General features: G+C 51.5%; 1 protein-coding gene and 1 pseudogene across 1 annotated transcript; both read right to left on the reverse strand.

Annotated features, from left to right (window-relative positions):
- Positions 1 to 9,708: 9,708 nt before the first annotated feature.
- On the reverse strand, positions 9,709 to 16,109 carry LOC122913423 (lysine-rich arabinogalactan protein 19-like). Its single transcript, XM_044260162.1, has 3 exons — positions 15,887 to 16,109; positions 9,967 to 10,188; positions 9,709 to 9,908 (listed from the first exon to the last, which is right to left on the reverse strand). The coding sequence occupies exons 1-3, from the start codon at positions 16,107 to 16,109 to the stop codon at positions 9,709 to 9,711; spliced, it is 645 nt and encodes a 214-aa protein (XP_044116097.1).
- Positions 12,074 to 12,191, reverse strand: LOC122914915 (annotated as a pseudogene).
- Positions 16,110 to 16,459: the final 350 nt, after the last annotated feature.

A 16,459-nucleotide genomic window follows, 5' to 3' on the forward strand; every position in this document is an offset into this window, starting at 1 on the left:
GCCCCAGAGGGCATTGATTTTCTTCTTGAGGGCAGAGTGCTGTAGTGTAGTTCTGGAATCGCTAAACTGGAGGGCTTGTGGGCCAGGAGTGTGAGGAAGGAAGTCTGAGAACACCAGCTAGGTTTAGGTTTATGGGCGAGGGCACAGCAGGCACACTCTGCAGAGCTGAATCTAGATCTTATGCATCTGAAATCAGGGCGAGGATCAGACGATCGCTCGGGTTGGAGTTTCTGTCCCTGATGGCCCCTTCATGAAGGGGGGGTGATCACGAGGCCATGGAGATTTTCCCACGATGGGAGTTGTGAGATGCCCCAACCTGCAAAGATTCTTCTGCGGGACCATTGAGACCTGTTGGATGGCTCCAGAACTTCCCATTCGGAACGACTCCAAGCATGGTTCTAAGGATGGATGTCTGGGCTGCCCGCCTCTCATTCCAATTGTCTCCTAGTGACAAAACAGGTTGATCTGCTGGATCTGGGGGAGCAACCGAGGGGGCTGAGTTGAAATGGACTCTCCTGTGAATGGATCCTAATGTGGGTTTGTATCCATTGAGACCTTGGAATGAGGCTGTGGCACCGGGGCCCTGAAGGCTTCTCCTAACCTGACGCTTTGACACAGCTGCAAGGCACAAGTTTCCCATGTGGAGACGAGATTTGTTCTGTTGGGTGCCTCAAGAAACACCATATGCTGGTATTGGAATCCACGCCTCTGAGGAGAGATGCCTGGAAACCAAAGCAATTGATCTGATTAGGGCCTAGGGGCCTGTTCATTCCAATTTACCTCTGGGAACATCTGTCTTCGTGTCTGAATGCAGGTAGGTGCTCAGATGGTCTCTGATTGCCCCTGTTTGTCCTGGTTAGCCAACTCTATTGGGATGGTCTTGGAGTCTTTGGAGGTTTATCCTATTTGTGGGGTTGTGGCCAATGGAATGGGCAGAATTACCTTGTAGAGTGCAGGTGCAGTCCTCAGGTTTGGCTCCAGGGTCCTGATCCTTTAGGGTGTGGGGGCCAGGGCTTTGGGACAGTTGTCTGAAAACAAAAACTCGGCTTAGGTTTCGGGTCTTATTTGTGGTAGGACTGATCTACAGACCGTGAGAACTCTTCATGATATGAAAAACGGACGAGTTTGAAGAGCTTGCTCAGGCTTTTGTCTCTAGATATTGTGTCACCAATGGCCGTGGAATGTCCAGGTGACCCATGGGCAATGAACGAGTCTTCCTCCTCGGGGGATTTGCCCCGATCCCAAGAATTTGGGTTCATTCTTTGGGAAGGGAAGAGTCCGTTTTGTTTTGTTTTGTTTTGTTTTACCTCAGGTGTCCCAGCAAAAGAGGAATTCCAGAGCAGAGCCCTGGGGAGTGGCAAATGCCAAACCGACCTCTATTTAAGAATGGGGGCTTGGGGCATTGTAACCCCATATGCGAGCTTTTGGTCCAGCCACTGACAGGTCTTACCTGGGGACAGGACACACGGTGAGAGTCACAATGTGTTTTTGTGCCCAATGCAGCCCTCAAGCATGGTCGTGGCCTCATGTGCCATGTTGGTTTCTCCTACACTGAACGTTGGACAGCATGCCCACCACAAGATTTCTGGCCAAGGGGAAGGAGGAGTTCTGATTTCTACATCATGTTCACGCCTGGGCAGTGATTGGAGATAAGGTCTAGGTTCTGAAGCCTGAAAAACGAGGTTGGAAGAGATGACAACTTTTGGCTTTGGTGGGTCCTATGTGCTCAGTGTGTGGCCAGCTGTCTGGATGTCGGTCGGGAGGTGTGGGCTCAGGCTGTGTCAAACAGGACATTAGTACCCAGGGTAGACTGTATAATTGGGGTCTATTCGAGTTAAATGCAGGTTGATCCTCATTTGGGGTTTCTGCATAGCCCCAGAGGGCAACGTTTTTCTTCTGGAGGGCAGGCAGAGTGGTGCATTGTGACTCCAGAACTGTGAAACTGGAAGGCTTGTGGCCCAGGAACGTGAGGAGGAAAGTCCGAAAACAGAAGCTAGGCTTATGTTTCAAGGTGGATGCATGGTAGGCACACTCTGCAGAGCTGAATCAAGATCTCATGCTTCTGAATCAGGGTGACGATCTGACGTTGGCTGAGGTTGGAGTTTCTATCCATGATGGCTCTTTCATGAAAGGGACGGGGCGTCATGGGGCAAAGGAGGTTATCCCACGATGGGAGATTTGCGATGCTCTATGCAGTAAGGGTTCCTTCTGCGGTTTAATTAAGACCTGTTGGATGCCTCCAGGACCTCTCATACGAAATGACTCCAGAGCACGGTTCTAAGGACAGATGCCTGGGCAGCCTGCCTCGCATTCCGATTGTCTTCTTGTGACAAGACAGGTTCGATCGGTTGGCTGTGGGGGAGTAAAGAGCATCCTGCAATGGGCTACAATGTGGGTTTGTGTCCATGGAGCCCTTGGAATGAGGCAGTGGCACTGGGGCCCTGAAGGATTCTCCTAACCGGATGTTTTGACACAGCTGCAGTGAGCACGTTTCCCATGTGGAGACGAGATGTGTTCTGATGGGTCCCTCTAGAAACCCCCTTATGCTGATATTGGAAATCAGGCCTCTGGGGAGAGATGCCTGGAAACGAAAGCATTGGATTTGATTAGGGCCTAGGGGCCTGTCAGGTTCAATCTTCTACTCCGGGGACATCTGTCTATGGGTCGGAGTGGAGGTATTTGCTTAGCTGGTGTCAGATCGCCCCTGTTTGTTCTGGGCAGCCTACATTATTGGGCTGGCCTCGGGGAATTTGGAGGTTTCTCCTAATTTATATGGTTGTGGCCAATGGAATGGGCAGAATTCCCTTGGAGAGGGCAGGCACAGTACTGTGGTGTGGCTCCAGGGGTCCAAGCCTGGACAGTGTGTGGGCCAGGGCTATGGGGACAGAAGTCTGAAAACACAAACTTGGCTTAGGTTTTGGGACATAGGTACAGCAGGCCCAATCTATAGACCATGAGGAGAACTCTTTGGGATATGAACAAAGGGCGAGTATGAGGCGCTTGCTCAGGCTTTTGTCTCTGGATTTTATGTCAATGATAGCCATGCAATGTCGAGGTAGCCTCATGTGACATGGACGTGTCTCCCTCTCTGGGGATTTAGCCCAATCCAAAGAGTTTGGGGTCATTCTGTGTGTTGGGAGGAGTCCGTTCTGGTTTTGTTTTGTTTTCTCTTTACCACAGGTGTCCCACCAAAAGAGGAATTCCAGAGCAGAGCCCTGCGTGGGGCGACCAGACAACCCGAGCTCTAGTTAAGATTGGGGACATAGGGGCATGGCAAGCCCCATATGCGGGCTATTGGTCTAGCCACTGAGGTGTCTTACTTGAGGACAGGGCTTACGCTGAGTGTCACTATGTGTGTTTGTGCCTAATGCTGCCTTCTAGCATGGCAGAGCCTCAAGGGACAGGCTGGTTTCTCCTACACTAGTCATTGGACAACATAACAAACACAAGGTTTCTTGCCATGGGGAAGGAGGAGTTCTGATTTCTGCATCACGTTCACCCCTTGGAAGTGTTTGGAGTTAAGGTCAAAGTTCTGAAGCCTAAAAAGCTAGGTTGGGAAGAGATGACAAGCTAAGACCATGGCTGGTCAGATTTGCTCGTGTGTGGTCACCTGTCTGGGTGTCTGTCGGGAGGTCCGGGTTCAAGCTGAGTCAGACAGGGCACTAGTGCCCAGGGTGGACTATATAATTGGGGTTTAGTCGAGTGGCGTGCAGGTTGATCCTCATTTGGGGTCTCTGGGTAGCCCCAGAGGGCAATGTTTTTCTTCTGGAAAGCAGGCAGAGTGCTGCATAATTGCTCCAGATTTGCCAAACGGGAGGGTTTGTGGGCCCAGAGTGTGAGGACTAAAGTCTGAAAACACAAGCTAGGCATAGGTCCAGGTGAGGGCACTGAAGGCACACTCTACAGAGCTGAATCAAGATCTTGTACACCTGAAGTCAGGGCGAGAATTTTCTGTCCAAGGTGGCCCCTTCAGGAAGGGGGGTGGGGCAACACGAGGTAATGGAGTTTTTCCCTCAATGGGAGTTTTGAGATTCTCCAAACCACTACAATTCCTTCTGTGGGAAGGATGAGAAATGTTGGATGGCTTAAGGATGTCCCATATGGAACAACTCCAGAACAGTGTTCTAAAATTTGACGCCTGGGCAGCCCACTTCATATTCCAATTTTCTCCTTGGGACAAGAAAAGTTCAATCTGCTGGCTCTGGGGGAGCAACCGAGGGCGGTGTATTGAAATGGACTCTCCTGCGGATGGGTCATAATATGGGCTTGTGTCTATGGAGACCTTGGGATGGGGTGGTGGCACTGGGGCCCTGAAGGATTCTCCTAACCGGAGGTTTTGACACAGCCCCAACATGCAAGTTTCTAATGTGGAGATGAGATGTGTTCTGATCGGTGCCTCAGGAATCCCCCGTATACTGGTATTGGAAACCAGTCCTCTGTGGAGATGTCTGGAAATCAAAGCAATGGATCCGATTAGGGCCTAGGGGCGTGTACGATTCAATCTTCTTCACGGGGGACATCTGTCTGGGTGGACACTATTGGGATAAGCTCAGGCACTTTGGAGGCTTCTTGTAATTTGTACGGTTGTGGCCAATAAAATGGGCAGAATACCCTTTGAGAAGGCATGCACAGTCCTGAGGTGTCACTCTAGAGGCCCCAGCCTGGAGGGTGTGTGGGCCAGGGCTGTGGGGACAGAAGTCTGAAAACATAAACTTGGCTTAAGTTTGGGGACGTAGGTATGATAGGCAGAATCTACAGACTGTGAGGAGAACACTTTGGGATATGAACAAAGGGCTGGAGTGAGGCGCTTGCTCAGGCTTTTGTCTCAGTATTTTGTGTCAACAATGGCGGTGGAATGTCGAGGTGACCTCATGAGCCATGGATGACTCTCCATCTCCGGGGATTTGGTCCGATCTCAGGAGGTTGGGGTGATTATCTGGGATGGGAGGAGTCCGTTCTGTTTTTTTACCTCAGGTTTCTCACCAAAAGAAGGATTCCAGAGCAGAGCCCTGGGGAGGGGCAAATGGACAAACCGTCCTCTGATTAAGAAAGGGGGAGTAGGGGCATGGCAAGCCCCATATGCGGCTCTTGGTCCAGCCACTGACAGGCCTTACTTGAGGACAGGACTCACGCTGAGGGTCACAATGCGTGTTTGTGTCCAATGCAGCTCTCACACAAAGGTGGGGCCTCATGGGCCATGCTGGTTTCTCCTACACTGAACTTTGGAAAACATGCCAACCATTAGGATTCTTGTGACGGGGAAAGAGGAGTACTGATTTCTGCATCACGTTCACCCCTGGGCCTTGATTGGAGTTAAGGTCTAGGTTCTGAAGCCTGAAAAACGAGGTTGGGAAGAGATGACGACCTAAGGCCAAGGCGGGTCTGATGTACTCAATGTGCGGCCAGCTGTCTGGGTGTCGGCCGGGAAGTCCGGGCTCAGGCTGTGTCAGACAGGGCATTAGTGCTCAGGGTAGACTGTATAATTGGGGTACAGTAGAGTGGCATGCAGGTTTATCCTCATTCAGTGTTTCTGGGTAGCCCCATAGGGAAACGTTTATCTTTTGGAGTGCAGGCAGAGTGCTGCATTGTGGCTCCGGAATTGTCATCCTGAGGGCTTGTGGGTAAAGAGTGTGAGGACGGAAGTCAGGCAACACAAGTTAGGCATAGGCTTGGGGGTGAGGGCACGGCAGGCACACTCTGCAGAGCAGAATCGAGATCTCGTGCATCTGAAGTCAGGAAGAGGATCAGATGTTGGCTCAGGTTGGAGTTTCTGTCCATGATGGCCCCTTCATGAAGGGGGAGGGGCATCATGAGACCATGGAAGTTTTCCCACGATGGGAGTTGTGAGATTCTCCGAACCACAAGTATTCCTTCTGCAGGACAATTGAGACCTGTTGGATGGCTCCAGGACATCCCATAGGGATGACTCCAGAGCAGGTAAGAATGGATGCCTGGACTGCCCGCCTCTCATTCCAATTTTCTCCTTATGATAATACAGGTTCGATCTGCTGCCTCTGGGATAGCAACTGAGGGCGCTGAGTTAAAACGGACTCACCTGCGGATGGGTCCTAATGTGGGTATGTGTCCATGGGGACCTTGGAATGGGGCGGTGGCAGCAGGGTCCTGAAGGTTTCTACTAACCAGAGGTTTTGACACAGCTCCCACGTGCTAGTTATCCATATGGAGACGAGATTTGTTCTGATGAGTGCTGCAGTAAAGCCGCATACACGGCTACTAGAAACCAGGCCTCTGAGGAGAGATGGCTGGAAATCAAAACAATGAATCTGATGAGGTCCTAGGGGCCTGTCCAGTTCAAACTTCTACTGTGAGGATGTCTGTCGCCGGGTCTGAGTGGAGGTAGTTGCTCAGCTGGTGGCAGATAGCCCCTATTTGTCCCGGGCGGCCTACACTCTTAGGAAAGCCTTGGGGATGCTAGAGGTTTCTCCTAATTTGTTCTGATTGATGTCACCGCGAAATTCCACCGCCATTGTTGACACAAAATCCAGACAAGAACCTCCATGGCCTCGTAATCACCCCCCCATTCATGAAGAGGCCATAATGGACAGAAACTCCAACCTGATCCTAAGTCTGAACCTCGCCCTGACTTCAGATGCACGAAATACCGATTCAGATCTGCAGAGGGTGCCTGCCATGCCCTCGCCCCCAAACCTATGCCTATCATGTGTTCTCAGACTTCTGTCCTCACACTCCTCACCCACAAGTCATCCAGTTTAGGAATTCAGGAGCCACAATGCAGCACTCTGCTTGCCCTCCACAAGAAAAACTTTGCCATTGGGGCTACCCAGAAATGCCAAATGAGGATCAACCTGCACAGCACTCGAATGTACCCCAATTATACAATCTACCCTGGGAACTAATGCCCTGTCTGACAGAGGCTGAGCCTGAACCTCCCCACCAACACCCCGACAGCTGGCTCCACACTGATGGCCTTAAGTCATCATCTCTTCACAACTTCGGTTTTCAGACTTTAAAACCTAGACCTTATCTCCAATCATAGCCCAGGGGTGAATGAGATGCAGAAATTGGAACTACTACTTCCCCATGTCAAGAATACATGTGGTTGGCATGTTGTCCAATATTCAGTGTAGGAGAAACCAGTGTGCACCATGAGTCCCCGCCCATGATAGAGCCCAACGAGGGTATAAACATGCATTGTGACCCTCATCGTGACTTCTGTCCTCAAGGAAGGCCTCTCAGCGGCTGGAAGATTAGAAGGCATATTGGGCTTGCCATGCCCCTAGGCTCCAATTTTTAACCAGATTTCTGGTTGTCCAGTCGCCCCTCCCCAGGGCTCTGCTCTGGAATCCCTCTTTTGGTGGGACACCTGTGTTAACAAAACTGAAAGGACTCCTCCCATCCCACATATTGACCAAAAACAATTGGGATTGGGCCAAATCCAAACAGAGAAAGATTCGTCCAAAGCCCATGAAGCTTCCCCGACATTCCACAGACATCGTTGACACAAAATCCAGAGACAAAAGCCTGAGCAAGTGCCTCACACTCGACATTTTTTCATATCTCGAAGAATTCTCCTCATGGGCTGTAGATCGAGCCTGCCAAACCTACATCCCCAAACCTAAGCTGAGTTTGTGTTTTGAGACATCTGTCCCCACAGTCCTGGCCCACACACCCTCCAGGCTGGGGCCTCTGGAGCCACACATCATGTCTGTGCCTGCCCACTCCACAGAAATTCTACCCATTCCATTCTCCATAATCGTAAAAATTAGAAGAAACCTCCAAAGTCCCTGAGGCCATCCAATAGTGTAGGTGAACCAGACAAACAGGGTCGGTCTGACAACAACTGAGCAACTACCTCCACTCATACCATAGACAGATGTGACCAGAGAAGAAGACTGAAGTGGACAGGCCCCTAGGCCCTAATCGGATCCATTTCTGTGGTTTCCAGGTATCTCTCCTCAGAGGCCTGGTTTCCAATACAAGCATAAGGGGGTTTCCTGAGGCACCAATTAGAACAAATCTTCCCTCCACATGGGAAACTTGCCCTTGGGAGCTGTCTCAAAATCTCGGTTAGGAGAATCCTTCAGGGCTCCAGTGCCACCGCCCCATTCCAAGGATCCCATGGACACAAATCCATCTTAGGTCCCATCCACAGGAGATTCCATTTCATCTCAAACCCCTTGGTTGCTCCCCCAGAACCAGCAGAACGAACCTGTCTTGTCACTAGGAGACAATTGGAATGCGAGGCCGGCTGCCCAGGCATCCATCCTTAGATCTCTGCTCTGGCGATGTACCGTATGGGACATCCTGGAGCCATCCAACAGGTCTCAAATGTCCTGCAAAAGTAATCCTTGCGTTTTGGAGCATCTCACAACTCCCATCGTGGTAAAACCTCCATGGCTTTGTGATGCCCCCTCCTCTTTGTGAAGGGGAAATCATGGACAGGAACTCCAACCTGAGCCAATGCCTGATTCTCGCCCTGACTTCAGATGCATGAGATCTCGATTGAGCTCTGCAGAGTGTGCCGGCCTTGCCCTCGCCCTGAAACCTATGTTTAGCTTGTGTTCTCAGATTTCCATCCTAACACTCCTGGCCCCCAAGCCCTCAAGTTTGGCAATTCTGAACCCACAATGCAGCACTCTGACTGCCCTTTGACTGCATCTCTAGAAGAAAAATGTTGCCCTATGGAGCTTACCAGACACCCCAAATGAGGATAGACCTACAAGGCCCTCAATTGTACCCATATTATATAGTCTTAACTGGGCACTAATTCACTGTCTGACACAGCCTGAGCCTGGACCTCCTGACCAACCCCCAGACAGCTGACCACACACTGAGCACATTGGAACCGCAATGGCCTTAGCTCGTCATTGCATCCCAACCTAGCATTTCAGGATTCAGAACTTAGACCTTAACTCAGAACCCTGCCAAGGGGGGAACATGGTGCAGAAATCAGAAGTCCTCCTTACCCATGGCAGAAACCCTGTGGTTGGCATGTTGTCCAAGGTTCAGTGTAGGAGAAACCAGTGTTCACCATGAGGCCCGCCCATGCTTGAGTACTGCGAGGGCAAAAACACGCATTGTGACCCCAAGCCTGAGTCCTGTCTTCCAGAAAGTCCTCTCAGTGGCAGGACAATTAGACGTCATCATGGGCTTGCCATGCCCCTAGGCCCCAAATTTCACCAGATTGATACAAAGCGAAGGTCAAGCAAAACTTTATTTTGCGCCAAGCATCAGGAATCAAATGACCGGTCAGAGCTACCTCTTACGAAAAGGCGGTGACGATGATCCCAACAAGGTCACTTCCAAGAAGGCCACTTGGACGAGGCCGCTCTAGATGACACTGCTCCGAAGATGAGGCCGCTCCATGATTGGAGCTGCTCCCAAGAAGAGGCCACTCCCTAGACAAGGCCACTGCTCAATGAAGTTGCTCCCCGGACAAGGCCACTCCCAAGAAGAGGCCGTTCTGGACAAGACCATTTCCTGGATGAGGCCACTCCCAATGATGAAGAAGCAACGATGACAGCAACGATGACAAGGAGGACAACCCGGATGACACAGACTCTTCTCCCCACAATGCTACTCTGACCAGGCTTCTACCCGGAGGAAGCCACCACTGCTGACAAGGCCACTTGTGGTTCAGGGTGGCGAGGCATTTTGTGGCGAGGCTGCTGGTGTCTAGGGGCCGTTGGCATCTCAGGGCTGCTTACGCCTCGGGACCACTGGCATCTAGGGGCTGTAGGCATTGGGACCGCTGACCAATGGACCGCTGGCGTCCAGGGGCTGCAGGTGTAAGGACCGCCGACCGCTGGACCGCTGGTGTCTCGGCAGCTTGGGGCTGCTGAAGGCAGGGCCCCCGGAGGCTGCAGGCTTCAGGTGGTGGCTCGGGGCCTCTGGAGGCGGGACTGCCAGAGGCTGGAGGCTGGAAGCTGCAGGCGGCAGGTGGTGGCTCGGGGCCGCCGGAGGCGGGACTGCCAGAGGCGGGACCGCTGGAGGCTGGAGGCTGCGGGCGGTGGCTCAGGGCCACCGGAGGCGGGACCGCTGGATGCTGGAAACTGCAGGCGGCTGGAGACTGCAGGTGGCGGCTCGGGGACGCGGGAGGCGGGACCGCCGGAGGCGGGGCCTCAGGCGGCCGCTTGAAGCTGCAGGCCGTGGCTGGGGGCCGCCGGAGGCTGGAAGCTGCTGGCACCAGCTCGGGGCCACCAGAGGCTGGACCGCCAGAAGCGGTTATAGCTCTTACAAGAGCTGTTACAGCTCTTCTATTCACCGTTGACTCCCCTGCTCTCCACCGACTCCACCGCTCTCCGCCGACTCCACTGCTCTCCGCTGACTCTCTGCTGACTCTCCTGCAGCCGCCCCATGACAGCCTGGCAGAGTAACCTTTATGAGGGTGGTTGAGCCCTGCCCCTACACAGGTGGCCAATTGAATTCCAATTTCCCCAGTGGATATACATACACCTCACTGATTGGATGTCTCCATTCAGTCTGCTCCACCCTTACATTCAGGGTCCACAAGCAAGTTCCTCTGGGAGGGGCCGACCCTTACATTCCCCCCTTTTCTTTGGAGATTAGTCAAATCCTTGACTTTTCAGATAGTTCTATCTTATATTGAACATATAAGGCTAACATTTTATCGCCCCAATTTTCTTTAGTTTAGCAACAATAAACTTAGAATGTTTTAGTCCATGGTCAGCTGGGTCTGTCGGCTGCTGCTCCCATCTGGGGGGCGTCCTTACTCTCGGCTCGTTTGACGTGACCCGCATGAACCCAGGCCCTAATGCCTTCTACTTTTACTGCCGTGGGGGTGGTTAGGATAACAGTAAGTTGTCCCTTCCAGCGAGGCTTCAAGTTCCCCACTTGATAGTGATATATCCAAAGCAAGTCCCTGGGATATGGTTCCACAACTGTCTCTGTCCCAGTGTGGGCAGTTTGGATCCCTTCCTTTTAAGACAGACTGTAATGCCTGCAGTGACTGTGGTATAGACTGATCAGTCATTTCTGCTAGGGCAACCTCCTGTAGCCTAGGACAGAGAGAGGGAGGGTTCCTACCAAACATTATTTTAAATGGGGTCACCTTGTTTAAATAGGGTGTACATCATGCCCTGAGGAGAGTAAAAGGAAGACTTTTCATCCACCGCCAGCCTCCAGAATTAACTTTGTCAAGGTCTCTTCGAGAGTCTGGTTCATTCTCTCTCCTTGCTCAGAGTTCTGGGGCCAGTAGCACACTGTAGTTTCCAGTTAGTGCCCGTGGCCTCGGCCATCTGTAGCGCCTTGATGAATGCAATCAGCTTTGCTTTTCCACTGAGATCCTATGTGGCAGGGCTGTCATCCAGAGTCCCTGCTCAGGAGAAACCATTGCAGCCCCCGCATACCTCTTTTCCACCGACCATGTAACTACTCCCTTCTGTGAACAGAGTCATTTCCACATCCGGGAGGGGAGTGTCTCGGAGATCCGGCCTTATTCCCGTGACTTGGGCTAGGACCTTCCTGCAGTTGTGTGGGAGGTCAGCCAGCACCTCTGGTAGCAACATTGCTGGATTTAGCACTGCCAGGGGCTGGAAGATCACTTTTTTTTTTTTCATTCAGGAGGAGGGCCTGATACCTCATCACTCGGGCATTTGTCACCCACCGGTCTGGTGGAGTCCGGAGAAGGCCCTTGATAACGTGGGTGTTGGTCAATATGAGATTTTGACCTAGAGTCAATTTGCATGCATCCTTGACCAGGAGGGCCATGGCAGCAATTATGCAGAAGCAAAGGGGGAACCCAGCTGCTACTGGATCTAGTTTCTTGCTAGGATAGGCCACTGGCCTTCACCAAGGCCCTAGAGTCTGAGTCAAAACTTCTTTAGTCAGCCCTGCCTTTTCATCCACATACAAGTGGAAGGGCTTGGTAACATCTGGGATGACCAATGCTGGGGCACACAGTAAGGCTCTTTGTAATTCCCGAAATGCTCCTTCTGCCTCAGCTGTCCACACTCTACCATAGTGAGACTTCCCTTAGCCACTTCGTAGAGAGGTTGTGCCATCTCCGTGAAGGCAGCATCCACAACCTGCAGTAGCCCACCGTCCCAAGAAATTCCTTCTTGGAGATCAAAGCGAAAGCAACCAGTATTCCCTGGCAATCTTCCATCCAAGTACTAACCAGGCCCGACCCTGCTTAGCTTCTGAGATCAGACGAGATCGGGCGCGTTCAGGGTGGTATGGCCATACACAATCATAAGGTTCTTACCCGATATTCTCAGATGAGTGTACGCGACACCCTATGTAACATGGAACCGTCCTCCACTTGCTGGAGGAAGCTGAACTTTCTCATACCCTACTGATACCTTAATCTGTCCAGGCTTGGTTAGCTACCATATCTCTCTCGTTTACAGTTACGTTGGCCCCAGGCCTTCTTGGGCTACTGATGCCTTGTGGTCATACCCATTCTGTACAAAGGAGGAGGTAGTGGAGGGTTTCTAAGTGCTTGGAACAGAATGATGTTTCAGACAGATGGACATGTCGTTCAAAGATGCAGAGGCTGCAGAGAGCCAGCATATTCAGAAACGTGCCAGAAGCTCCATGTGTATCAGTTGGAACAGGTCCCTGGCAGCCTCCAATGGCCAAGAATTGAAGCCTTGACTCCTGAGCTCCTCCCATGGGCCCTTGTGTGACCCATCGAGTCCAGACATCAGAGAAGAGGGACGAGCAGCTCATGGAGCTTCAGAGAGTTTTCTTCCTCTTGGAAGATGGCTTCCTAGACTCAAAGGGGACCCTCAGGCTCTCGTCTTTCTAGGTCTGAAAGCCAACACAGAGGTGCTGAGCAGAGTCCAAATTCATTGCACAGAATTTCCCCTGTTCCATCTCCCAGATTCTGGGTGGAGGAGCCCAGAGAGAACAGAGAGAACAGAGAGAACAGCTGTGGTCTGCTCTGCCATTGGAGCAGGGCTGTCCCTGGCTGCTGTCCTGCTTGCGTCCCTCGTGGGAACTTAGGAGCGTCTTATCTGAGGTCTGTCCATATAAACCCTGGACCAGGCTACTCCATGGAGTAGATGACCGTTATGCCATATGAAGCCCTGCAAGATTCAGGGTGCAGTCCATTCAGACTCCATAGTGGAAGCGGTGGAGCCATAGAGATACATTCACACAGTCAGGCACTCTCCAGATTCAAACAGGTTGGACATCCTCCCCTTTGAGTATCCCTGGCTAATGGGAGGTGATCAGTCTCCCCTTCCATTCTTTTATGAATGGATTTAACTTCGACAGTGGCCTCAGGGCTGTTTTTCTCTCTTTTTACATATCTCCTACTTTTTACATACAGAGTTGCTTTTCTCATTTCCATCAGTCTTAATTACACTTAACAGAATTTTGTACTCTTAGAAATACCTTAACCTCTACTTAAGACTAAATATAAACCAATGGTGAGTTGTTACAACAGAATTCTTTAGATGGCAAATTTATCAATCAGTTAAGCACAGAACGTGTTCACCAGCAGATTTCAAAAGTACAAACGCAGTTCCAGCAAACAGCACCCTAGCATTTCATCCCATTTGGTTAGGATCTAGATGTCCAACAAATTTAACTTCATTTGTCATTCTAGCAACCCTTCACAGTTTCAGGTTACCAAAGACTTCGGAAGCCACTTTAACAATTACTCATTAAACCCTTGAAACAGACAGTTAACCATCAGCCCAGCCATCCTTTCGCCAACAGACCTCATGTTCCACCTGGGCCCATTCCACTTCAGATGCCATGCTTTCCCTGCCAGAGAGGAGGAGGGGCCAGGCAGTCCATGTCGGCCAGAGAAGGCAAGGAATTCCCCAAAACAAAAGAAGTTTCGGCAGCTGCTTGGGAATATTCCTTAAAGTCTCTGTCTCGAGGTCGGTTCATCCCACAGTACCAGTTCTGCTTACCAAAAATGGCCCACTATGCACTCATATTCCACGCCCGGCTCTAATGAGCATTAGCATTGGACACCTTAACCCGGCATTTGACTAACTCCAGGTGGCTCGTTATAGCCCTTAACACACAAAATGAGTGAGGGAGAAGCCCCACATCTATTATGAGGAACAGAGAGATGAAAGCTAGCATCCCCTTACTCTCTGCTTGCCACATTCCTTCAACCATAACAAAACACAATAGACAACAAAAAGACAAAAACAAACAAATAACCACAACCCCAGTGGTCCTCGTCCAGAGCCTGCTGCTGGGGGGGGGAACTTTTTCATATTCTCCTATTATCTTGTTATTTACCTTTCTATTTGTTGTTCCTTTAGAGTTTCTATAACCTTTAAATGGTTTATTGAAATGTATACTTTAAAAGGATGAATTGTGTCCAATCAAGTTCTGGACATTTTCACCATCCTAAATGAAACCCCATTCAAACATCGGTCACTCCCATCTCTTGGCAACCTATCTTAAGTAACTATTAATTTACTTTCTGTTCCTATATATCTGAGTTTTCTGGACATTTCACATATAAACAGGATCATACATGTAGTCTTTTATCACTGGCTTCTTTAACTTGGCCTAATGTTTTCAAGGGTCATTGATATTATAACATATATCAGTTACCTTATAGAGTACAATATAGGTCCCTGATCCTTTTAAAATTTTGTATATTGTATGAGGTAGAAGTTTAACTTCATCCTTTAAAACAGGTGCTTACTGCTATAAATTCCCTTTAAGTACTGTTTTAGTGGCATTCCATAAGCTTTGGTGTTTTTCATTTGTTTTCGTATAGCTCAATGGATTTCCTAATTTGATTTTTCTCTTTGTCCTACTGACCAAATTTATGGAGTGCATTAATTTCTACACACTTTTTAATTTACCCAGAGCTTGCCACTGGTGGGGGCTATCCTTATCCCCCAACCGTCTAAGGGGACTTGAACCCCTCAACTGTCTAAGGGGAGGCAGGGGACTCAAACCCCCCAGGACGGCCCAGGGGGACTGGAAAGCCCCGGGACCGCCCAGGGGGACTCGAACCCCCCGGGACCGCCCAGGGGGACACGAACCCCCCGGGACCGCCCAGGGGGACTCGAACCCCTCGACCGCGCAGGTGGACTCGAACCTCCTGTCGATCTATCAGCAGAGGGATGGGGCATCCCTGCATCGACTCCAGCCCTGGGGAGCATGGCTGCGTCCAGCTTCTCCCCGGTGGGCTATACCCTGGAGCTCCAACCAGACAGAAAGATAGGATCCCAATACCTCGGATCCCAATACACCCGATCCCAATACACCTGATCCCAATACACCTCCAGAGACTTTTGCTAAAAATTCCGATCCTGGCTCAGTTCTCGTCATTGGATCTTGGACGAGCCCCCAAATGTTAGGGTCCGTGATCAAAGGAACGAGACTGATACAAAGCAAAGGTCAAGCAAAACTTTATTTCACGCCAAGCATAAGGAATCAAATGACCGGTCAGAGCTACCTCTTACGAAAAGGCGGTGACGATGATCCCAACAAGGTCACTTCCAAGAAGGCCACTCCGGACGAGGCCGCTCTAGATGACACTGCTCCGAAGATGAGGCCGCTCCATGATTGGAGCTGCTCCCAAGAAGAGGCCACTCCCTAGACAAGGCCACTGCTCAATGAAGTTGCTCCCCGGACAAGGCCACTCCCAAGAAGAGGCCGTTCTGGACAAGACCATTTCCTGGATGAGGCCACTCCCAACGACGAAGAAGCAACAATGACAGCAACGATGACAAGGAGGACAACCCGGATGACACAGACTCTTCTCCCCACAATGCTACTCTGACCAGGCTTCTACCCGGAGGAAGCCACCACTGCTGACAAGGCCACTTGTGGTTCGGGGTTGTGAGGCATTTTGTGGCGAGGCTGCTGGTGTCTAGGCGCCATTGGCATCTCAGGGTTCCTTGCGCCTCGGGACTGATGGCATCTAGGGGCTGTAGGCGTTGGGACCGCTGACCACTGGACCGCTGGCGTCCAGGGGCTACAGGTGTCAGGACCGCCGACTGCTGGACGGCTGGCATCCAGGGGCTGTAGGCGTCTGGACCACTGACGGCTGGACCACTGGTGTCTCGGCAGCTTGGGGCTGCTGAAGGCAAGGCCGCCGGAGGCTGCAGGCTGCAGGCGGCGGCTTGGGGCCGCCGGAGGTGGGACCGCCAGAGGCTGGAGGCTGCAGGCGGCATGTGGCGGCTTGGTGCCGCCGGAGGCGGGACCGCCAGAGGCTGGAGGTTGCGGGCGGCGGCTCGGGGCCCCTGGAGGCTGGAAGCTGCCGGTGGTGGCTCGGGGCCTCTGGAGGCTGGACCGCCAGAGGCGGCTATAGCTCTTACAAGAGCTGTTACAGCTCTTCTATTCACCGTTGACTCCCCTGCTCTCCGCCGACTCCACCGCTCTCCGCCGACTCTCCGCTGACTCTCCTGCAGCCGCCCCGTGACAGCCTGGCAAAGTAACCTTTATGGGGGTGGTTGAGCCCTGTCCCTATACAGGTGGCCAATTGAATTCCAATTTCCCCAGTGGATATACATACACCTCACTG

Source organism: Neovison vison, chromosome 7, assembly GCF_020171115.1.
Source record: "Neovison vison isolate M4711 chromosome 7, ASM_NN_V1, whole genome shotgun sequence".
Lineage (NCBI taxonomy): Eukaryota > Metazoa > Chordata > Mammalia > Carnivora > Mustelidae > Neogale > Neogale vison.

Bases quoted from the DNA above. Each gene is read 5' to 3' on its own strand.
- LOC122913423 (XM_044260162.1), bottom strand. From the start codon at position 16,109: ATGCCGCCTGCAGCCTCCAGCCTCTGGCGGTCCCACCTCCGGCGGCCC. The intron at 10,189-15,886 runs GTCAGCGGTCCC...CTGGCGGTCCAG, and splicing joins TGGACGCCAGCGGTCCAGTG to CCTCTGGTGGCCCCGAGCTG. The intron at 9,909-9,966 runs GTCCCGCCTCTG...TGCCGCCTGCAG, and splicing joins GCAGCCTCCAGCCTCCAGCG to CTTCCAGCCTCCAGCCTCTG.